At 58.5% G+C, this 23,122-nt stretch overlaps 1 protein-coding gene across 1 annotated transcript in view; it reads right to left on the bottom strand.

The window, feature by feature from the left end:
• The window catches only part of FAM78B (family with sequence similarity 78 member B), a gene marked incomplete at its 5' end in the record, with an annotated part of 38,072 nt that extends 15,187 nt beyond the window's left edge, over window positions 1–22,885 (bottom strand). The window contains one exon of the mRNA XM_081112970.1: window positions 22,623–22,885. Within this exon, the coding sequence (XP_080969096.1) occupies window positions 22,623–22,885 (263 nt within the window). The remainder of the gene's footprint in view (window positions 1–22,622) is intronic.
• Between the last annotated feature and the right edge of the window lie 237 nt (window positions 22,886–23,122).

Here is a 23,122-nt window from a genome sequence, read left to right as displayed (position 1 = left end):
GGCCAGGCACCCCAGTGGGGACTCCCACCCTGATCCAGGACACCCTTCAGGGCAAACCAGCCAGCCCCAACCCGTGCACCAGGCCTCTATTCTATATAGTAAAAGGGTAATATGCCTCCTGGCACCAGGATCAGTGTGACAGGGGGCAGCACCCAAACCCCCTGATCGCCCTGCGGCTCTGTGTGTGACAGGGTGCAGCGCCCTAACCCCCTGATGGGCCCTGCTCTGTGCGTGACAGGGTAAAGAGCCCCAACCCCCCTGATGGGCCCTGCTCTGTGCGTGACAGGGGGCAGTGCCCCAACCCCCTGATTGGCCCTGCTCTGTGCGTGACAGGGGGTGGCGCCGCAACCTCCCCATCGACCCTGCCTTGAGTGTGACAGGGGACGGTGCCCCAACCCCCCAATCGGCCCTACCCTGAGTGTGACTGAGGGTGGCATCACAACCTCCCGATCGCCCTGCTCTGTGCATGACAGGGGGCGGCGCCCCAACTCCCCAATCGGCCCTGCTCTGAGCCCGACCAGGGGCTGCACCTAGGGATTGGGCCTGCCCTCTGCCACCCGGGAGCAGGCCTAAGCCAGTAGGTCGTTATCTCCCGAGGGGTCCCAGACTGCGAGAGGGCACAGGCCAGGCTGAGGGACCCCCCTCCCCCCCGAGTGCACAAATTTTTGTGCACCAGGGACAGTGGGAGGTTGGCTCCAGGGCATGTCCGGCCCATCTCGCCCAGTCCCACCCTGCCGGCCACCTTCTAATTAATGTCCTTTTAATGTGCACGAATCTGTGCACTGGGGCACTAGTAGGAAATAAAAGCCTTGTACACAGAAACTGAAGGACATTTGGACACTGAGACACAGGTGTGCCTCATTTTGTCACCCTAATTATACCTGCTAACAGGAGCCAAGCTTTTCTTCTCCGCATTTCAACTCTCTCCAGTCCTCCCTTTCAGTTATTTATCCGTCACTCATCTGTCCTCATTACTTTATCCGCGCCTCCTTCTCTTACTGTGCTCCTCCCTCCCTTCTCCTTCACTCCAGGAGCGAGGAAGGAAGCAAAGGGCCGTGACAGAGTCGCCAGGGGCTGGAGCCTGCACGGGCACCCAGGAGCTGTGCGGCCTTGGACGCGGCCACACCTCTCTGCACCCAGTGCGGATAAGCAGGGGGTCAGCACTTGTGCTCCGGTCCATCGCGACAGCTCACGGGGCTGATGTAAGGAAAACGCTTGCTCAATTGTGAAAAGCTACACACGTGAATCTCTGTCGGTAACAGTGGGAGGTCAGAGGGGAGCGTCTCAGCTGAATCCTACCACCAGCATGTGAGCCAGGAGGCCTGGTCCCTGGGACTGTCCACCCACTGCCCTGAGAGGAAACCGGCTTGGGCTGAGGGGCTGAGGGGCAGTGGCCGAGGCAGGACCACCTTCCTGTGGCAGACCCACAGATGCAGCGAGCGTCCTCTGGCTGCTAAGCTGATAAACAGTAATGGCTAAGTCTGTGCGGTGGGGGATGATGGGTATCTTGGGAGCCATCACTGATGGGCCTCTCTTAGACGCATTTAAAGATCTCAACATCAGAACTGCAGACAGAGCTGGAATGAAGTAATGGGGGGCGGGGAGCAGTTTCATGGGAGGAAAATACACCAAAGCCGGCCACCTGCGGAAAGGACACGCTGTGAAGGCTGGTGGGGCACTGGCTTTCGTGGGAGCAGGAACAAGGGACACCTGCTCAGCCAGGCAAGTCCAGGCTCCGCCCCCCCCCCTCCCCAGCCCCCGGGATATGAGTGTGGGCAGGGGACACCCAGCTGCAGCAGTGGGGCTCAGGGTCCCTGCCTGGATCGCCCCTGGGCCTATGGACCTAGAGCGCCCCGTGTACTGTTAGACCATCAGGAAAGCCAGCATTCGGCATAAGCTCTGCAATTCTCCTCCTGCTGTCAACTTTGCCAATTCCAAACTCAGAGGAGGCACGTTGCACGGAGGAAGGCCTCGGGCTGCGTGGCCCTTCTGTTTTCCAACGCTTGCTATCTCTGAGGGCCACATAACTAACTCATCACTGGAAAAGGATAAATGGGCTTGAGAAGCCAGCTCCGCTGAACAAACAATGCACTGAGCAAACCATCGAGCGCCTTTTCCCACAGGAAGCGTGTGGGACCGCTGCAGGCACGGATGTGGGAGCATCTGGAAAAGCTCCAAGTGTGATGCTTTCCCTGGCCCCTCTCCCGTGCCCACAGTCCCGGCTCCTGGCTTCGGTGTGTCTCTTCCCGTCCTAATGGAAACCCCTTTCTTGGGGATACAGATGGACAACTTTCATCCTCCTGCCTCGGCCCCCGACAAGTCCTGTTGCTCCTCCCTCTGCACTTTCTCCTGCACTATCTCATACACCCACACACCCGTCACGGCAGTTCAGGTCCCTGTCATCTTGTATGTGGCCTCTCCTTACACCAGGGGTGGGCAACCTTTTTTTCCTTTTTTTTTAAATTTTATTTTTTTAAAAATATATTTTATTGATTTTTTTACAGAGGGGAAGGGAGAGGGATAGAAAGCTAGAAACATCGATGAGAGAGAAACACTGATCAGCTGCCTCCTCCACACCTCCCACTGGGGATGTGCCCGCAACCAAGGTACATCCCCTTGACCGGAGTCGAACCTGGGACCTTTCAGTCCACAGGCTGACGCTCTATCCACTGAGCCAAACCGGTCAGGGCGTTGGGCAACCTTATTGTGAGTGCATACCAAAACCAGCAAAATCTCTGATTCAAAATTCTTCTGCGTGCCAACCCTAATTTTTTGAGAACATGTTATGCCTACTTGATATCTCTTAAGGTGTATGTATGTGAAGAACCTTGAAGAAATAATAAAATTCATTCAAGCGACAAAAACATAGTATATGATGATGAAAAATTCATTTATTTTTTAATGTATACATGTACACTGATAGTCCGACAGAAAACTTTATGACTCCGTTTGATATTATCAGTGGGACTTTTGCTGCTGCATCACTGATGACAGAGATTTTACATCAGGTTTATATTTCGTGACCTTCAGAGATATGCACGAGCTACTACTTTCATCCGTCAGGCTACTCCTATTACGAGACTTAACAAAATTCATCACTGAGAACAAAGATTCACAATTGTAAATGGAAGATTATAAGAGAGGGTTTCACGTGCCAGCAAAAGTTACTGGTGTGCCATGTTTGGCACGAGTGCCAGGGGTTGCCCACCCCTGCCTTATGCCAATTCATTCCAGAAACTACGGCCAAACAGCCCCTTAAACATAGCCCTGACCATGGCACCCCCTGCTCAGCAGCCTTCCACGGCTCCCACTGCCGTCGACGGTAAGGACAACTCACAAACCTGATATTCAGTTGCCTCCTGCTACCTCTTCCTCTAACCCTACTGATCACACTGTGCCCTCTGCCAACTGGAGGCTATGCTGTCCAGTGTCTGCTACCGAGATCCTCGTCAACCCTCAGGGCCCATCCCAAACATCACCTCTGCCGGGAAGCGCATGCTCGATGCTACCTGAGCACCTCTTTCTGGTCCGGGCATGTACACTCTGCATTCCAGTAGTTTCTGTGCTTAAATGTCCCCTCTACCAGAACTTATCACCATGAAAACAGGCTCTGCTAGGCGCCTTTCTGGCTCTCACTTCGCACAGCAGGCGAAGCGCGCCAGGAGAGGGAACTTCCTTGACTTGCAGGAAGCGAAGCACAGACAGCAGGCCACCTGCTGGGCCAGGTATGGAATCACTGCTTCTTTTCTGCTTCCACATAATCAGCCAGATCAGAAAAGACCAAAGGCTAGGATGGTGAGGGCGACCGTGACGTCCGATATTTGAACACACACACTGTCATTTAACAACCCTGCGAGTTGTGCGGTGGTTCTCAATGGGGGGGGGGGAGTAAGGGGGTAAGGGGGGAGCACAATTCTGCCCCAGGAGACACTGGGCGATGTCTGGGACACTCCTGGTTGTCACACGGGAGATGTCACTGGCATCTAGTGGGCAGAGCCTGGCATGCTGCTAAATGTGCCGCAATGCCCAGGCCAGCCCCGCCGCCTCTTCCAGCAAAGAGCTAACTATCTGGGCCAGAATGTCGATCGTGTTGCTGCTGAGAAGCCCGAATGAATGAAAAGCCACTCTGAACCCATGACTCAGATGAAGAAACTGAGGCCCAAACATGGCAGGTGGCCATTTAATGGCAGAAATGGGCCCAAACCCCAGGCTCCCTGAGGCCTGTGCCCTTCCTCTCAGCCTGTGTCCCTCTGCACAGCCGCCTCGCAGCTCAGAAGCCCCAGACAGACCCGGCCGGCGGTGCTATATGAAACCGGCAGGTGTTGCGGCGACATGGATGTGGGTCCAGGAAGGACGACCACCCCCTGCTGGGCCAGGGTGCTTTCCCTCCAAACCCAACGAAACAGTGGGAGGCGATGCCTGGAGCCCGGGGCAGGGCAGGCTGCTGCAGGAGGGAAGCAGCCCGCCCGCCACGGTGGGAAGGGCGTCTGGACAGGAACAACCCCCCTTTCTGTACACCCCCTCCCCGCAGTGGGTAACTGAACCCTCCTGAGGGACGGTGGCTTGGCTGACACCAGCCAGTGTCAAGGTCGGTCTCCTTGCTCACAGCGCTGTGCTGAGGCCAGGAAGGGGCCCCAGGAGAGCGCTATCCGCTGACGGGAACACCGTGCTGGGAAGTTCACACCAGGCCTCGGTCCCTGAACTCCCAGAGCAGAGGGGCCACCGGCTGAGGAGGGGCGGGGCTTGGCAGACTGATGCCCTTCTTCTTGAGCATTTGAGTCCCTGTCCCTAGACCCAGCCTCCGCCGGAGAGGCTGGCTGGTGGGGCTGAGGAAGCCGGAGGCGAGGAAGGGGGCCCGAGGGGCCTGGCACTTCTAGTACCTGAGGGCAGCCGGGGGCTCCTGTGGCTCACGGAGAGAGGGGCACCGGACAGGCTGGGCTCAGTGAGGGAGAACGGGGACAACTGAATAAAGTGCATGAGTTCCCTGGGCCCGGGGAGGCTGGGTGACCTAGCGATGGCGAGTGAGCTCCGAATGGATCGTGCAGCCTGTGTGTCCGATGGGAACCAGGCTGCGAGCGGTGCTCACGCAGGGCCTGGTCTGACCTCGGCACAGGGCTGTCTGGACGGGAGACGCCGCCTGGAAAAGCCCGCCGCCCGGAGCAGACGAGGTCACCGCAGCAGGGACCTGGGCCTACGCCGCAGTGACAGGCTCACGGTTGTCGCTCTCGTTCGGACACCACCCGAGAAAGACGCCCGCTTCCACCAGGCCGGGAACCAGGAAGGCCACGCCCGCTCGCCTGCGTCCAAGTCTGTCCAGTTGTTAACATTTGCTCACAGATGCCTGTACTGTAAGAGCAACCAGCTATGAGGACTGGCACGCAGCAGCCGTGCAAAACCTACAATTAAACGTGATGTCATTACTGTCGTGTGACACGGGGATTGCGAAGTTTGCACGGATAACTGGACGGTGACGGTGTCCCTGCTCTCACTGTTACCCCCGAACTCGGTGTGAGGACTGACACACAGCCGACCCACCCGGCCTGGACTCATACCTGTCGCTGCAGCTGATGGTGTGACTGTGGCCACGTCACTGAACTTCCTGCTGCAGCTCCTCATCGTCCAATGGGAGTGTACGGCCACTATATGGGGGAACTACTGAGGATTAAATGAGATGTTTGCATGTAACAGGTGTGTGCAGGGGAGTGGCCTTCCCACAGGGTACCGCCCTTCCCCTCATCCCACCATAAGGTGAGGTGGCAGGTGAGGTGTCCCTCGCCCCATGATTCTGCGCTCGTTGCCAAACTGTTCTACCCCTCGTGTTGGGACGAAGGCACCATGTTCCAAAGACGCTTGCTCCCAGTGTTTTCTGTGAAGGAGCCACTAGGAAAGCCTACCTGTACTGCACCAGCTATGTCAGTGGTTGGCAAACGGTGGCTCGGCAAACCACGCTCACGAGCCACATGCGGCTCTTTGGCCCCTTGCGTGTGGCTCTTCCACAAGATACTGACTTCTGCGCATGGGCCACGAAGTTTCAATCGCCCTGTACGTGCGCGCCTGAACGTGGTATTTTGTGGAAGAGCCACACTCAAGGGGCCAAAGAGCCGCATGTGGCTCGCAGCCGCGGTTTGCAGACCACGGAGCTATGTGAGCCGGTCTGGGCGCTGCCGCCCAAAGGTTGTCAGATAAGCGGCGGCCTGAGCTGCAACGCCTGCTCCCGGGTGTGATGAAACAGGCCCCTGGAATCTGCTGGCTTCCCTCGGTGACCGAGGACGGAAGCAGTCGGGGCAGTTTGCAGGGCTGCCCACTGTCCCGTCTGTGCCCTCGGGGGCCGGGGACAGCCTCTAGGGCCGGGCTGAGGTCACCAGCAGAGCTGGGAATTTGGTGGCAGCCCTGGGGGATATCGTGGGCTCTTTATCAAGTCGGGATCTTGCTGGGACGAGGGGCGCTGCTGGCTCGGGAAAAGACAAAGTGGCCCTCTCCCCCACCTCTTCCTTTGGGAGCAGGGTTTCTGCCGGTGCCCATGCCCAGCGCCTCCTGGCTGCACCGTGGGGAACGGAGGGCTGAGCGTCTCACCCAAGAGCCGCTGGTGGACCCTGGAACTCCAGGGAGGCCTCGCTGAGTGGGGGGCACCTGGTCCCTCTCTTCAAGGGGCTGGGGTCCAGCTGCAAAAAGAGGGGGCTTTTCACATCAGGACGCTCCACAGAACTCAGAAAGGCTTTGTGACTCGAGGAGCCCTGCCATTACTTTAGGTTGTGTCTAAGCTTGAAGGATACGTTCCCCAGGCTGCAGCCCCGCCTTGCGCCCTGACCCTGGGCTCCAGCTCGGAGAAGTGCTGGGCCTGCTTCTGTGGCATCAGCACAGGCCAGTGAGCCTGAGGCCTGCCGAGTGCACAGGTTGAGCACGGGGACCAACGGAAAGGCCAGGAGAGGCGCTGTGCCCGCCAAGGATCAGGGCCGTGACAGCCCAGGATCAGGCGCCGTGGCCCAGGGAGCTCAGTCCAGGAGCTCCGTCCAGGGAGGGCCGTGGTCCGGGCAACCGCACACGAGGCCACAGAGCCCGGGGCTCCGCCTGTTGTCTCTGGGCCAGATCACTTGGGTTCCACTCTGGAGAGCTGGGCTTGGAACAGGTTCACTGTCTCGATTCCGTCACCTGTGAGCGGCCATCACAGGAAAGTGCCTGGTGCAGGGCTGTTGTGAGGACGCAATGTGCTCAGACGTGGAATACTCGGGCTCACAGAGTGTTAGGTACTGTATGTGGTAGAGGCTGGGACATGTGGCCCAGATGGAGGAGGCGCCGGGGAGGCTCTCTGGGGAGAAGGGAGGGTGACCCCGGGAAGGGCTGCACGGCTGAGGCATGGAGGGGACTGGCAGGTGAGACGGGTGAGGGATGCCCCTGGCTCCTTGGTGAGGAGGGGGCATAGGGGGGCGCGGGCCAGGGCTCTGGAGGTTGGCTCCTTGCTGAAGAGTGTGCACCTCGGTGGCTTTTGAGCAGGAGGTTGACGTGATCGGACCTGTGTTCTGAGATGCCCTCTCTGACTGAGGCATCAGGGGAGGGTGGATTCGGGGGGCGGGAGGCCAGTTGGAGGGCCCTGGCGGTGGTGCAGGTGTGAGAAGCGGAGGCTGCACTCAGGAGGAGCTGGAGGAGGACAGCCGCAGGCGAGAGGACAGGCCACATGTGCTACAGGCACCGACAAGAACCATGGCGGGAGCCCTCCCTCACCTGCCAGGCCCTGTGCCAGACCTGGCCGGGGCACGGGGCGTCCCGTAGTCCTCACCTACAGACCTCGAAGGGTGGGTGGGCGAGGTGGGAGGAAACGGCTGCCTGGGAGGGCAGGTGAGACAGGACGGCTAACTTATCTTTGATGGGAATTAAAAAGGAAGGAGAGTTCATCAGGGAGGGAGTGATGATGAGGCAGCAAAACAGCTGACAAAGGCACCAATGAAATCCTGACCCGAAGTGGGTCAGTCTAGTCACCGGGTTCCCAAAGGACAAAGGGGTGGGCTGCCTACTTCTAATTATTCAGGAAACAAACACCAGAGCTCAAAACTGCCCTAAGGCCCATAAATGCATGTGCATCGGGCGGTGGGAGGGGAGAGAGAGAGAGAGAGAGAGAGAGAGAGAGAGAGAGGGAGAGAGACAGAGAGACAGAGAGACAGAGAGAAAAGACAGAGACAGAGAGAGGCTGACTGAGATTTCTCTCCCAGGTCCACGCGCGCTCCGGCACTCGGGTGTGGGAAAAGCTGTGGGAAGGAGGGGCAGGCGCAGCGATCCTCTTTATGAATGATCTTCATGTGGGTGTCACAGGAATAAAATCAACAGATGGCGATGCATTTGTAAAAAATGGAAGAGACAGATTGAACTCGGGAGCACAGGCACCCTTCAGCTGCCTCCAGGGAAGGACGGCCCGTGAACATTACGCATTTCCTACAGGATGAGCTGAGCTCCATTCCGAGGGCGAGGGCGGCGGGAGGCAGGGACGGAGGAGCAGCTGGCGGTCTCCCTGACGGAGCAGAAGAACCAGAGCGAACGAGGCGGAGAGGGGCAGAGAGCGGCCTCCCATTCATTCCCAGCTGCACTGGCTCTTGACAGGCAGGGCGTGGGGGCTGCTTATCTCCCAACCCTCGCTAGCTTCCCAGTAACAAGGTGACGCCGATTTCCCTCGGGGCACATCTCCAGCTGCAAAGGGGACGAAGCACAGGCCGTACAGAGCCCGGGTGGACGGTGACCTGCGGAGGCCGCCCTCCCGCTTCCCACCGGGGACCTGGGCCAGCCTTCTCCCTCGGTTCATTCATCTTTCTTTTTTGTTGTTTGTTTTGTTAATCCTCACCTGAGGATATTGATTTTTAGGGAGAGTGGAAGAGAGAGGGAAAGAGAGAGAAGCATCTATGTGAGACACATCGATTGGTTGCCTCTTGCATGAGCTCTAGGCTTGGGCCATGATGGAGCCTGCAACCAAGGTACATGCCCTTGACTCGAACTGAACCCAGGACCTTTTGGTCCACCAGCCAACACTCCACCCACTGAGCCAAACCAGCCAGGGCCATTCATTCATCTTTCCACAAAAGACACGGCCCTCGTCCAGCCTCCTGCCTGTGAGAGTGATTTGGGTTTCTTTGAAAAAGCCAGCGATGGGGTGGGCTTTGGGGGGACCTGACACCACCTCCTATGCTTGATACCATTTAAAAAGCACACTTCAGCCCTGGGCTCCTGGATTCTCAAACTGCCAGAGAAGACAGGTGGCGGGGTGCCCTCAAGCTGGGGTGAGTCCATTCTCATCAAAGCAAATGAAGGATGTGCCACCTGAACGAACGGCCCTGGGACAAGAGAGCGGGCCCCCGTCTGCCACCCACAGCCCCGCGAGGGCATGGTCTGCAGAAACCCCCACTCCTGACTCATCTTACATTTTCCATCAAGGTTGTTTCGTTCGTGTTCGCCTTTCCAAGTCAGAGGTCTCTAAACATGGAACCAAGACAGGCGTGCACATCTTGGAAATTCTCCTGCCCGCCTCACTCCCCACCTGTCCGAGCACCTCTGGCGCCTGCAGGTTGGCACGTCGCCCGCGCTCACCAAGGGAAAGGGCTTCTCCATGGGCCCCGGGGGTGTGTGGGGGTGTGTGTGGCAGGGGACGCTCACCTGCTCTGGGCTGTGTGGAGGGGGAGGGCTGAGTCAGGCATTCCCCCAATACCCTCCCAGCGGCTCCCTGACGTGAGAGGCCACAAGCCTTATCTTAGGGAGAGTCAGCAGAATGGCCAGCCGTGTCTGTTCCCGGCCAGAGACAAACTCAGGTCGGACACAGCTCCGGCCCCCGTGGACCATCCCTGCAGGTTCCCACAGGAAGGCGGCTCTTTGGCCGGTGGCTGCACATGAAACGGAAGCTCAAACTCGGGACCCAGAGGCCAGGGGCTGGGGAAGTGGGCAGAGTGGACAAGGGTCAGAACACACTCCGTCTGTCTGCACCTCTGGCCTTGGGCCCGTCACGGGCTCCCGAGTCTGGTTTCTTGCTTTGCCAGAGAAGCAGCGCGGCCTCGCTCAGCAAAGCGCCTCCCGCTTCTGTGAACCGAGGGGACGGCGGCCACTGACCCGGCTCAGGAGGCCCAGAGCCCCGAGGACAGGGCTCCGCCTGACGTCTCTGGAACTGCTCACGCCATTTTGCTGAAACGGCTTTGACCTCAGGGCCAGTTTCTGCCTTCCCCATTCAGGGTTTGATGGTGTCCGGGACCCCAAAGATGGTATGTACTTAGGATCCTACTGAGTCGCTGCTTCTGCCTCCGAGTTAAAAGGATCGATCGTTGGGTCGGGGGTGGCTTATTAAGCCGATGCTCAAAATCAGAACCCAGAAGGCCAATTGGAGGGCAAAGTGGGCGAACAGTGCGGGGTCCCGGGGCATCTCCCTCCACCTCTCGGCCTGGGCATTCCGCGTCCTCTGGCCGCCGGGGCCGGGATACCCTGACTCCCTTTCGGAGCTCTGGGTCCTCCGCCCTCCTTGGTGCTCAGCTCCCTTTACCACTTTGTGGCCATGACCCCCAATCTCTCCACTGGTCTCGCCTCAGCCACCGAGCGCACACACAAAGCCATCGAGTTCCTAGAAATTCTGAGCTCCTCACCGAATTCCAGGGCTTGAGCTCCGGGCCTGGGTCTCAGCTGCCTGGGTTTAGGCAGGGCCAGATCTAGGAGCTGGTCAGAGAGGACCTCGCCAGAGAGGCGGCCACGGAGGATCACAGTGCAGCTCAGTGGGTGCCGCACGGACACGGGGACGGGAGATGCACTCACACCAGCACAGGTAGGGCTGTGTGCGGTGAGGGTGACCAGAAAAGCCCTCGGCTTGTGGAGAGTGACAGCTGCTCCCCTTCTCGGGGTGGGCCTCCCTGGCCACCCAGCCCATGGTGTCCCAGCACAATGCCCAGCCCCCAAGTGCCGAATAAACACCAGCTGGTGGGTCAGCTGTGCAAAGGGCTGACAGGCCCACCCGGTTTCCTTCACGCATCAAAGCGTTCCCAGCCTCTCTCCAGGTGTGTACCAGGCACCCATGAATCCCTGGCCATTGTTTATTCACCCATTGCTAAAAAAATTTAACCTGAACCGGAAGTACCTGCCACGCACCAGGCACGGCTCTGAGCGCTTCATACATGTCAGCTCACCTCATCTGCCCAGCAGCCTGGGACGGGGAAGCTGCCTGAGGCCACAGGGAGTCCGTGGCGGAGGCAGGGTTTGAACCCAGGGTCAGAGGACGCCAGGCTTTGTAACCGAGCACAGGGCGATGGGCTCTGGGTGACTGGTGGCTGTGAAGCCCAGGCCTCCCTGTGGGATGCTTCCGGTTTGGGGGTCATTTTTAACGACAGCAGCAACGACACTGTCTCTCCAGCCGTGCCCACCCACGTGGACACCTTCCACGCACACGATCGCTAAAGGCAAGTGGTCAGGGGTCCTGAAAGCTGCTAACACCACGCACTCAAATCTCCGATATTTTTTTAAGAGTGTGTTTTCTGGGCTTCCAGATGAATTGTGAAATGCCTTTCAGACACTTGCAGTTTGGCAAGAGCGCTGGCAATGGTTTTATCAGATGTTCCAGTGATTTGCTGACCTCAGCCTTCCCTGAGGCTAATTTCCCTCTTTCAGGGGAAGCGATGACCTACAACAATGGAGGCTGGAAGCGCAAGTCAAGAGTCCTGGGACCCTGGTGCTAATTCTGGTCCTAGTGCTGAGTCTGGGCAAGTTACATGCTCTTTCGAAGGCCTGTTTCTTTAGTGAAACAGGGACCATGTAAATGTCAATGGGCTTTAACTGAGATAGGATTTGAGTAAAACGCCGAGCATCTCACGTTCATCCCGGAGCTCCCGGACAGCCAGTGTGGGGATGCAGCTTGGACATCTGATGGGACCTGAGGGAGGGACGGCTCCTCGGCCACCTGGAGCCCAGGCCCAGCCGACAGTGCCAGCGCAGCTCCGACCCTCCTGCCCCGACACCGTGCCTGCCGGGCGGGTCACTCCCGGAGACTCATTCCATTCTGGTGTGCTTCTCAGGAAAATGACAGGCTTTCATAAAGAACCGAAACTCATCAGATTGAGTTGTTATTTACAAACACAGACTTGTTTTAAAATAAACTCAGTCCTCTGAAGATCTCAGGGGTCTGCTGATTAGCTGTTGGTGGGGGCCCCCCTCCTCCCAATCCAGCCAGGGCACAGCAAGCTGCACCAGCCCCCTGCACTCCTGGCCCCCCACCCCACCTGCAGGGGAAGCAGCGTGGCAGTCAGGACCCACTCTCCGCTAAAACGCCTCAAGTTCACAAAAAATAAAAGAAGACTATCGAGAGGAGCCCAACTGAAAACCACAATAGAAACAATCTCGGGCTGCTAGGCTGCCCCTCCCAGCAGCCCCGTCTGTTCCATCCCCCGGGGCCGCCGCTAAGCCTGCTGCCGGGAGGGCCCTGGCCCCTCACAATCTGTCACTTTAACACACTTGGATCCTGTTTCTACCCGAGCTGCCAGGGCATGGAGCTGCCTGGCCTGTCTGTGGGCAGGGGCCAGGGGCCACGTACGCGGCACAGCCCCTGAGCTGGGGGGGGGGGGGGGCGGTGGAGGGGGAGGGAAGAGAATCCGGGTGCTGCGGACCCAGAGTGAGCCCCAGTTTGTCCCACATCCCCCTCCCTCGGCTCTTAAGCCCTCCCGTTCCCTGCCATCTGTGATGGGCCTCTCTGGGGAGACCCTCTCCTTTTTCACTTGCAAACCATGGCCTGTGGCCTGCCAGCCCTGGGAACAGGCTGGTCTTGTTGCTCCGGCAACTGTGGAGACATCCCTTGGGGTGCCACTTCTGCCCACAGATGTGGACCCTCACCAGACAGGGTGGGGGATGCCTGCTTACTGCTCTACAGCCCAGGGGCCCCGGCCTTGGCCCAGGAGTGAGCCGCCGGCTCCCTGCCGGCCCGGTGTGCAGTGCTGCGGCCGGCAGTGGAGATCACCGGCTATGACGTCGGAGGGCCTGGGCCAGAGCCCTGTCCTGCTCCTCACTGGTGGGTCACGGCCCTCTCTGGGCTTCAGCACCCCCATTTATAAAACGAGCAGTTGGGCTGGATGACTTCTGGCACCGCCCCAAACCCCCAAGTTGGGGAGAGTCTGCTGGCCCCCAGGTGCATTTCCAGCTGCTCTCTAATCTAGATTCTGGGGTGACTGGGATCTGGTAGCAGCCACTTCGAGGTCACTGGAAGGGCAGAGTGCTGATCCGGGTGCCGGGATGGTCCCCTGGGTCTGACCCATGACCCCTGCTCAGTGACAGCATGTCCTGACCAGCCAAGCACACCAGCTGGGAGGTGAGGGGGACTGAAATCCATTTCCCAGGCCTCCTTGCGAGGACAAAGCCAGCGTGCGGGCGACATCCACTCTCGCACGCATTCACTCCCCTGCCACGCGGCGGATAACCTCATCGGAGTCCCTGGAATGCTGGTTTCCAACCTGGCCCGTCACTGACTAGCTGGGAAAGTGGGCAAGCTGCCCCCCTGTCGGCCTCAGTCTCGCCATCTTTACTCGGGACGGGAAGGGATGGGCGCCAGCTCCGCAGGCAGCAACTGGGAAGCGTTTAGAGCAGCGGTTCTCAACCTGTGGGTCGCGACCCCTTTGGCGGTCAAATGACCCTTTCACAGGGGTCGCCTAAGACCATCCTGCATGTCAGATATTTACATGACGATTCGTAACAGTAGCAACATTACAGTTATGAAGTAGCAACGAAAATAATGTTATGGTTGGGTCACAACATGAGGAACTGTATTTAAAGGGCCAGAAGGGTGAGAACCACTGGTTTAGAGCTAGTAGGTGCCCAGCAAATGCTGCTGCGATTGTCATGATTGTCACCGAGGGCTCATGGCCTCTTGGGGAGACAGTCAGCAAATTTCTGCCCGTTCCTTAAGGTGGACTCGGGTCCTAGAAAAAGAGGCTCCGGACTCCGAAGGCCAGGCCGCCGTCCTCAACAGGAGTCTGGGTTTACTGTTGGGGCACGTACATCTTCATCCTTCCTTAAAATGTCAAGGCTGCTCATGGAAGTTTGAAACAGATTCTCCAATATGTGAGTCACTCAGAGAATCTGGTCTGGAGCCCCGAAGGCTCGGGGCGGGGCCGCCACGTTAATGGAGGCTCCGCCTGGTCTCTTAGGAGGAGGAAGAAGAGGAGGCAGCCTCCTCTCAGGAGAGCTCATCTGAATGCCCTTCAAGCCTCATGCCCCCCACATCCTGGATCCTGACACCTCCGCACCCTCAAGGCTGGGCAAAGCAACTCCTCACTGCCTGTTTCTGGTGGTTCCCCATGTCCCCACCACCATGCGTGCCCAGGCGCCACCCCCCCTCCTCTGCCTGCCTGCCCCTCCAGGGCCTGCACAGCGTGCTGACGAGGCTGATTTACTGCCTCCCATTAGTCAGACCCTGACAGCCTCTGCGCGGCTGCCCAGCTCAGCCCACGAGCCAGCGTGGAAAGGTCAGGGCCCGGGAGAGGGAGCTGGGGCAGCCTGCCAGTCACCTCACGAGGTGGCACAGGCCTGATTTATTCTGTTTTAACCTGACAGCCTGAAATTTCTCTTTGCTTTTGTCGAACACGTTGACGTGTCCTCATCTACCCTCTCTCATCTTCAGAGGCCTCTGGGCCCTGACCTACCCAGAGGGGCTCAGTGTACACGGCTCCTGTCCTGATTGGCTGACCATGACCGTGGCACAGGAGGGCACTCGGGCAGGAGGCAGGGGGCCTGGACGCCAGGTCTGATTTGATCAGTACCTGCCAGCAACCTTGAGCATGTTATTTCATCTAAAGTGGGAAAACCGGTTGCCTTCAATAGGTTTCACGATTATTGTGAGGTTAATTAGGGGAGGTCCCCTTATTAAGGGACAAAATTGTGAATATGTGTATTATTAAAAACACATCATAAAGAATGTATCAGAAAGCATTTTGGACACAAATTGCTTGTGGTGCTGGTCTCATCTGTCCACCAGGCTGGGAACCAACCCCACACTTCCTGGCACGGACAGCATGGCTTCCTGCTCTCTCTGGGCCCAGGACCACGGCTCGGAGCAGACCTGGAGGGTGGATTCTGCTGGGGCGCGGAGCCACACCCACGCGAGTACTCGGAAGACAGAAGACAGCCGTCCCTGTCCCCTCCTTCTGTGCCCCGACCACACCCTCCGGTTCCCCCAGGCTGACCCAGCGTCGCCCCCTGGTGGCACCGTCGCCTCCAGCACGTGCACAGCACTCCCTCAGGAGAGCCCCCCACAGAGGTTCTTGAAGGAAACAGCACAGACCTTGCTGCCCATTCACGTGCAGGCACGCGAGACACCGAGCTGTTCAGGGGCCTGCAAAGGTCACAGCGAGGGCACTGGGACTCACGTCCCCGAGCTGGGGAGCCAGCGGCCGTGTCTTCACTGGGCACAGTCAGCGCGACCCGCTGGCTGGGTTCCCAGCGCCTGAGCAGCAGGGTCCCGAGGCCAACACGGCCTAACAGGGCGAGGGTCCCGAGCCAGGTCCTCCCCGGGGGCCTCTTCTCCTCCCGGGTGAGCGGAGGGATGAACTCCCAAGACAGCACCTGAGGGGCGGGGCGGCTGTCTGCTGGGCCCGGGGCCGCCCCTCGGGGCTGACATGAGGCCACAGGGGGTCCCTGAGCCGAGGCACCCCACCTCGCCAAGAGCGACCCCGCACTGAAGGTGTCCCCACGGCCACGGTGGAAGCTCCCCGCACATCACCTGTAATGTCATTTTGTTCCCCTTCCCGTGGCAGGACCTCCCAGACTCTGAACACAGTCCCTGCACCCGCACACGCACACCCCTCTTTACGAACCATCACAACCCCAGCACCGCAGTGATGTGGGTGTAAGAGACAGGGGACTCAGCCATGGCTCTGTCCTGGGGGGGACATCCGCACTGTGGGCCTCTCTGCCGTGGGGTGGGGACTCCAGCCCTCCCAGGGGCCCTGGCACCCGGGGCCCTGCCTCTGAGGGGCCACCACACTGCTCTGTGACTGCTAACTTCAGGTTCCCTCTGGTCTCCTCACGGCCACTTCCTGCGGTTCGTGTTCGCACAGCAGAAACAGTGCCCCTCTGTTGTCCGTGGAACTTTTCTCGCCAGGGGACCTAAGTGCCTGGTTGCGAGAGTGGCAGGATCACCTACTCAAGTCCTGAGGACAAAGCTGAGCGTCTCCCCAAATGCCAAGGAAACGCTGGCCAGCAATGGCAGGGACCTTAACCAGGAGGCCTGTGTCCTGACACGAACGGAATGCTAACCCGTTCCGCCACCGCTGGGCCCGGCAGGACACGGGCCGGAGGCATCCCAGCTCAGCCACTCGCTGGACGTGTGGCCTCAGGCCAATCCTCTGACCTCCCTGAGCCTCAGTCTCCCATCGATAACAGGGGCAGAATAACAGCATCCAGCTCCAGGGCCGCAGGGAGGGCCAGATGGGCCATGAAAGCAGGGGGGGGGGGGCGGGTGTTCCTGAGGCCCTGCCTTCCTCACCAGGCCCTGCATGTCCTCACTCAGGAGCCCCGCTTTCTTAATCTGGAACTTCGTGAAGCACTTGCAGATCGGCCTGGACAGCACTGACCTCCCTGCCATGGGGAAGGTCACAGACACCCTGCGGCCCTCACCCTCTGCCCGCTCCCACGTCCCACCCAGCGCTGTGCAGCGATCTTAGCATCCCAGGCTCTCCAAACCCGTGTCCTTTCTAACTCCCCCTTGATTTTCCCCCTGAACTCTTTCCCCATCATTTGTCTCCTTGCCCTGCCCCCCCACCCCCCCCCACCTCCCACCCCCTCGGGACTCAGAGTTGTGTTTTATCTGCAGCCAGCTAATGCTGATAAGATCTGCCTCCTCCTCCTCCTTCGTGGGAGATGGAGAGATTACAGGCCCAGGGTCAGGCCAGTTGTCAAGGGCACTCAGGACTTCCTTGGGGACAGGACCCTGTGCCCCTATCTGTGGCTCTAGACCAGGGGTCCCTAGTGTTTCTGGTGAGGAGCAGCTCTGGCTACTTCCTGATCAGGAGCCCCTGGCTGGGAGTGGAGTGGGATTGGGGGGACAGGTATGGGCACAAGTGGCCTGGACTCCCATCAGGCTCCCTGGACAGACAGGCCAAGCTGGGCCTCAAGAGCAAAATGCCTGCAGGAGGCATCTCGGTGGGCAGCGAAGGGCCTGCCCATGGCCACACCGCATGCACAGGCAGCTGGGAACACGGGGAGGTTGGCTTTGGGGCACTGATGGCTGGGCAGGGGGGCATCTCAGCAATGGCCATAGTCTCATGTCCACAGTCTGGCTCAGGTCCGAGTGGGTTATGCGGGCGGAGCAGGACAATGGCAGGCTTTCCATGTCATGTCTCCTGGGGGACTTAGAGTGGCCGCGGTGTTTGCTGAACACTACTCCTGGCTCCTGCTACACAGGGGCCCACAGGACAGAGGACATGGCAGAAGCCTGTGCCGAGGAGGCAACGCGGAACAAAATGGCACGAAGCACCGCGAGGGAATCTGTCGGCGTGCTGAGCGGCGGGAGTGTCCAGCGCTCCCCTGCGTGTGGGGTCGGCCTCAGGTTTCGGATGAAAAGCTAACACGAGGAGAGACATGGTTCGGGGAGAAGAAAGACTATTTGAGGTCAGACAAATGGCTCATTTATCTTCCTCAAATGTTTCTGGAACCTGTGCTGCGGGCCCAGCACTGTTCGTTCGTCGAGAATGAAATGGGCTGATGTTGCCGGAGCCAAGGCAGGTGGAAACCAGCACACAATTCCCTCACTAAGTGGACCGCACACCATGGAGGAAAGGACAGCCCTAATGGGGAGGCAGGGGCTCTCCGCAGAGCTAACCGCTGAGACCTGGAGGGGGAGCTGGAATTTGCTAGAAGAGGGTGGGCGGAGAGCATTTCAGACAGAGCAGCCCATGGAGAGTTCTGGGTTGGGAACAAGTTGGTCCGTTTGGAGAAATGGGAAAAGGCTGGCCTGGCCTGGGGACAGAAATTCAGAGAGTGGGGAGACATCCTCAAAGCTTACCCGAGTGCATGGAAGTCATTGAAGGGCTTAAGCAAAAAGTGGTAGCACTTACAACTTTAAAACATCACTCAGGCTGCTGTGGGGGAGGACCTGGAGGTGGTGATTTGATTAGAAAGCCGCTGTCGGAGCCAGGACAGTGATGGTGATGTGTCCTAAGATGGAAGGGGTGGCTGTAGGGAGTGTGGCCGGACAGAGCTACCCAGTAGCCATAGGGAGTGTGGCTGGACAGAGCTGCCCTGGAGACGCCAGCAGGACTGGAGCATGGACCTGAGGTGTGGGGGAATACCTAGGCTGACACTGATGTGGATTTGGGGTGGGCGCTGCAGTGGAGGTCAAGGGTTCAGGTTTGAATTCGCAAAGCTTGAGATGCCACCCAGACGGCCAAGGGAAATTTTGGGTAGAGACACACACACACACACAGACACACACACACACACACACACACACACACACACCCCTAAGCTGCAGGAGAGCATTGGCGGCCACTGGGATGGATGAAATCTCTCAGGGAGTAGCCCTGGCCGGTTTGGCTCAGTGGATACAGCGTCAGCCTGTTGACTGAAGGGTCCTGGGTTTGATTCTGGTCAAGGGCATATGCTCGGATTGCGGGCTTGATCCCCAGTAGGAGGTGTGCAGGAGGCAGCTGATCAATGATTCTCTCTCATCAGTGATGTTTCTATCTCTCCTCCCTTCCTCTCTGAAATCAATAAAAATATATATATATTTTAAAAAAGAAATCTCCCAGGGAGCACGTAGAGCGAGCAGAGTCCTGATGAGCTGCCTCTTCAGGTGAGAGAGGGAGAGGGAGGGGAAGCTGGACAAACAGCGCGGCAGCTCCCGAAGGCAGTGAGCGGGACGAGGAAGCCGTCAGCCACGGGAACGCTGCTGAGAAGGTGAGCGTCTCTCTAAAGAGGCTGCTGGACTTGGCGACACAGACATCACAGATGAACCGAGTGAGAGCCGTTTGGAATGAATGGAAACCTGCCTGGGTGGAACGGAGCAGGTGACAGAGGGAGCAGGCACAGTCAGATCTTCAGTGACGCTGGCTCTGAGGGAAGACTAGACAGACAGGCAGAGCTGAAGGAGGGCAGCGAGCGAGGACCTCCTGACTCCTAAAGCTCCCCCCAGGCCAGCGTCCTCCTTCCATCAGCCTGGGCTGACCAGAGGGTTTGTTCCCCTTCAGTTCTAGAAGGCGATTCACATGGGCTCCTCATCAGCCTCAGCTTCCCCTCCTCCATCCTTGACATACGACCCATTTCTGTTCAGAAACCTCTTGGGTTGGTCTCTACGATCCAAAACTCCCAACATAAAGGTCCATGTCCTACTGAAAGCCCCGTGTGCCTGAGAGGTCTGAAGGCATGGATCCCTCCTATATTCCCACCTCGACCTGGTCTTTTCCAGACCACAATGTCCAAGGACTTCCCCAACACACCCAGCCCCCCTTAGGGCCCCGCTCCCACAGTCTCCACTTGGAAGCTTCACTCCAGCCGCGCCCCCTCCCTTGCATTTGCTGTTTTCCCTTCAGAATCAGTCTTCCTTGCCCAGTGGAATCTTGTCCAGTCCAGTCCAGTCTGGTCCTTACACCTCCAGAGAACCCTGCCCGGTGCCCAGCCTCTCCGGCATCCCCCCACCCCTCACACTGAGGAGCAGGGAAGCTGCCCACAGACTCCAGAACGCCGGAGGCCCTCGGAAACACGGGTTTATTGATGGGGGTTTGGAGAAAAGCAGGGGCCCTTCCTCACCAACGACGAGACCCGCATCACCACGGCTGTAGCAGCAGGGTTCACGACACAACGGGGCGCATGAGGACTCCCCATCCTGCCTCTACAGAATCATCTAAGCAAGTCCCATCACTTGACTTCAAGTTCAAGTTAAGCTCCAACCATCATGATCATCAACTATTTCAGGACCCTATTCTTGGAGATGTTGAAAATGTAAACCACAAAAGTTTGCGTTTTCTATTAAGCCATAAATAGGGGTTTCTTGCCGTTCTGAGTTGTGGATTTCCTCAACTTTTCAAATATTGAAAAGGCAGCTTTCTAAATCCAGTCCTCTCATCCTATCATGCTTCGTGTAATAACAAGCGCAGCATTGATTGCACACAGGTGCCGGGGTTTTTCCACTCAAGGTGCCGGCTGAAGTGGACATCAAACCCAGCAGACTGCAGCGACTCATGTCATATGAGCTCCCACTAAAAAGTTGACACTGGCCAAGTTTTCAGGCATCAGCATTTTGTGGAAATTGGTTCAATCAAAGCTGGGCTCCAAAGTGGCCTTAAACAGAGCAATTACTGCAGCCACACAGAGGCGGGTGGAATCTGGACACAGATCCATAATGACAGGCTTTATGACTTCTTGGGGACTGTCCTTGCAGACTGTCCTCTGCATCAACAACTTGAAAACCAACAATCTTAAAATGCCGAAAGTAGCAGTTTAACGGCAAAAGCTTCCCCCAATCCGAAGGTTGGAACTCCGCAAGGAAGGTCAGGGAATCCGTGCCCCTCAGCCTCAGCGCTGGCACCAATCCCTGCCTGTTAATGTCAGTTCCAGCATGGACACACCCTCCCACAGAGTCCAGGAAGTTCAACTCCCACATCTGTTTACTTCTCACCTGGACTTCTCCTGAGGTCGGATACACTTTCTTTTATGGGAAGAATTCTTTATGTATTTGCCTTTGATTTGCTTAAGACCGTGGTCGGCAAACTGCGGCTCGCGAGCCACATGTGGCTCTTTGGCCCCTTGAGTGTGGCTCTTTCTAAGCCTTAGGAGTACCCTAATTAAGTTAATAACAATGTATCTACCTATATAGTTTAAGTTTAAAAAATTTGGCTCTCAAAAGAAATTTCAATCGTTGTGCTGTTGCTATTTGGCTCTGTGGACTAATGGGTTTGCCGACCACTGTCTTAAGAGACCAAGGTAAATAAGAGTCCTGGCTGTGAGGTCTTGGGAACCTGAGGCTGTTTCTGTTCAGTCCCTCTGGCCTCCTCTACAGGGGCCCCAGGCTGCGATCACTGCCCCCCAGCCCCCATCAAGGCTACACTGCCCTCAGGGCCAGGCCAGGAGGCAGAAGGGAGGGCACCCTTGCCCTGTCTGGGCCTTTCTCTGACTTGGTTGGAAAGAACAGGTTTCTAAAAAACAAAGTAAAACAAAAACCAGCTTTAAGAGACACATGTATTCAAATGTAATCATTCTTTTGAGGGTGTGTCTGTTTTTCAATGATGTGATTCACCCAAAATACTATGTCCCCCATTTCTCATCCAGCCGCCTTTGGGGAGAACACGGGGTGTGGAGGTATGAAGGGCCCGCTCTCACACACCTTCAGCACTAACACACTTTCTCCTGCCCTGAGCTTTTGTGCTTGAAAAGTGCAAACTCTCTCGGGAGGACGGGCGACCTGTCAGCGTTTCTTTTAGCACCTCCGACTAGTGTGAACTGCCATGCTAGGAGTGCAACAGGGAGCCTGCAGCGGCTTCGGGAGGCTGGCTTGACCCATATCCACACTCCATGGATGAACCTGGGGATTCTAGGGTTTCGGATTAATAAGTGAAATGAGGCTGACTTCCAGACAAGTGGTTCCCTATAGGCTGCAAGCTAATTAGGGTGCCCTGGACCTGCCCTGGAACAGCCGGTAGAACGCAGGCCCAACCCTTTCAGCCTCTGTAGCTCCATCCGCTCAGAGTCTGCTTCTGAAAGGAGGCTGGCGGGGAATTATGAAAATTTAGTAAATAAGAGAACCCTAGACGCCACCGCACCAGCCTGCAGTTCCGCCCCTGGTGGCCAGGGAGTCTCAGAGGCTGGGTCTCCACCGGCCGCCGCACCCGGCACGCGCCGAGTGGCGCTGCTGAAAGGAGTTGGAGAGCTCCCAGATTCGGCGGTGGGAGCCGTCCCAGCGCCGCAATTAGGAAAGTTCTGGAGTAAGTTAAGACCACGGAGCACAAAACGCACAGCGCGCGGAACCAGCAGGAGCCGCTCGCACAGGCCACCAGCCCTGCTCGGCCTGACGCACCCGGTGCCTCTGCTCCCGCTGCCCAGAACTCATCCAGAGGGCGCCCAGCCAGGCGGGTGGTTCTGCCGGGTTTGCGATTCCAGATGGAAATGCCTCCAGGCTTCCTGGCCCGGGGGAAAGGGCTGGATTTCAACAGTCAAAGGAACATGGGCAGAACCACCCAGTCCCGCTCGGACGCCCGGGACCTGCTTCGCCAAAGGACGCGCGGCACAGCCCATGCGCCCCCGCACTCCACTCCTCTTCTCTCTCCACAGGTCCCCCTAAACTCTTCCTGGGAAGCCCCCCAAACCACAGACGACGCCCCGAAACTCCCAGGGCACTGGCCAGCCACCCCCACCCATCTCTCGGACACTCCTTGCCGCGTTCTCTCCGCCCCGCACCGTCTCCTCGCATTCGCGGGGAGTCAGACGCAAACCACGAGAAACTGCTTCGCGAGGAGCCTCCCTACGCCCGCCCAGTCACTGAAACAAAAGCGCAGGGAGGGGGGAGGTGGAAGAGGAGGCGGGAGGAAGGTTTAGACAGAGGATGGGGAGAGCAGAGAGAAGGAGCTGGGAGGAGGTCGGGGTGGGAGCAGAGACGGGGCCGGAGGGAGACCCGCTCCCGTCCCGCGCGGCCGGTCGCTTACATGCCCAGGTCGCTGTAGGTGTTGAAGAACTCCATCTGGTTGCACGCCTGGATCCAGCCCACCACCCAGGTCTCGTGGCGGGGGATGGGGGGCATGACCACGCGGGCCGAGGCTTTGAAGTAGGGGGTCTTGTAGCGCAGGACGATGGGCGAGGTCTCCTCGATGCGCGTGGGGCACTGGTCGATGGTGGCGCACACATCGTACACCACGATGTTCTCGCGCCTGATCCGCGCCTTGCAGGTGATGCTCTGGATGCAGCCCATCCTGCCGCCCGGCCTGCGCGGCGCGGCGCGGGGCACGGGGGCCGCGCGGGCAGCCGGGGGCGCCCGTTACGCCGGCTTGGCGACGCGCCTCCCGCGCCCAGGGCGGCTCAGCTCGCGCCTAGGAGCAGGGCGCCGCGGCCGGCCATCCTCCGGGGAAGCCCCCTCCTCCAGCCGCCGCGCGGGGTCCCGGCGGCCCGCCCCCGCCCCCGCCACGCCCGCCCCTCTCTCCGGCAGGGC

Source organism: Myotis nattereri, assembly GCF_964212035.1.
Source record: "Myotis nattereri genome assembly, chromosome: 18".
NCBI classification, from domain to species: Eukaryota; Metazoa; Chordata; class Mammalia; order Chiroptera; family Vespertilionidae; genus Myotis; species Myotis nattereri.
Note: the sequence above shows the minus strand (reverse complement) of the source record. Positions and strands in the feature narration are given on the sequence as shown.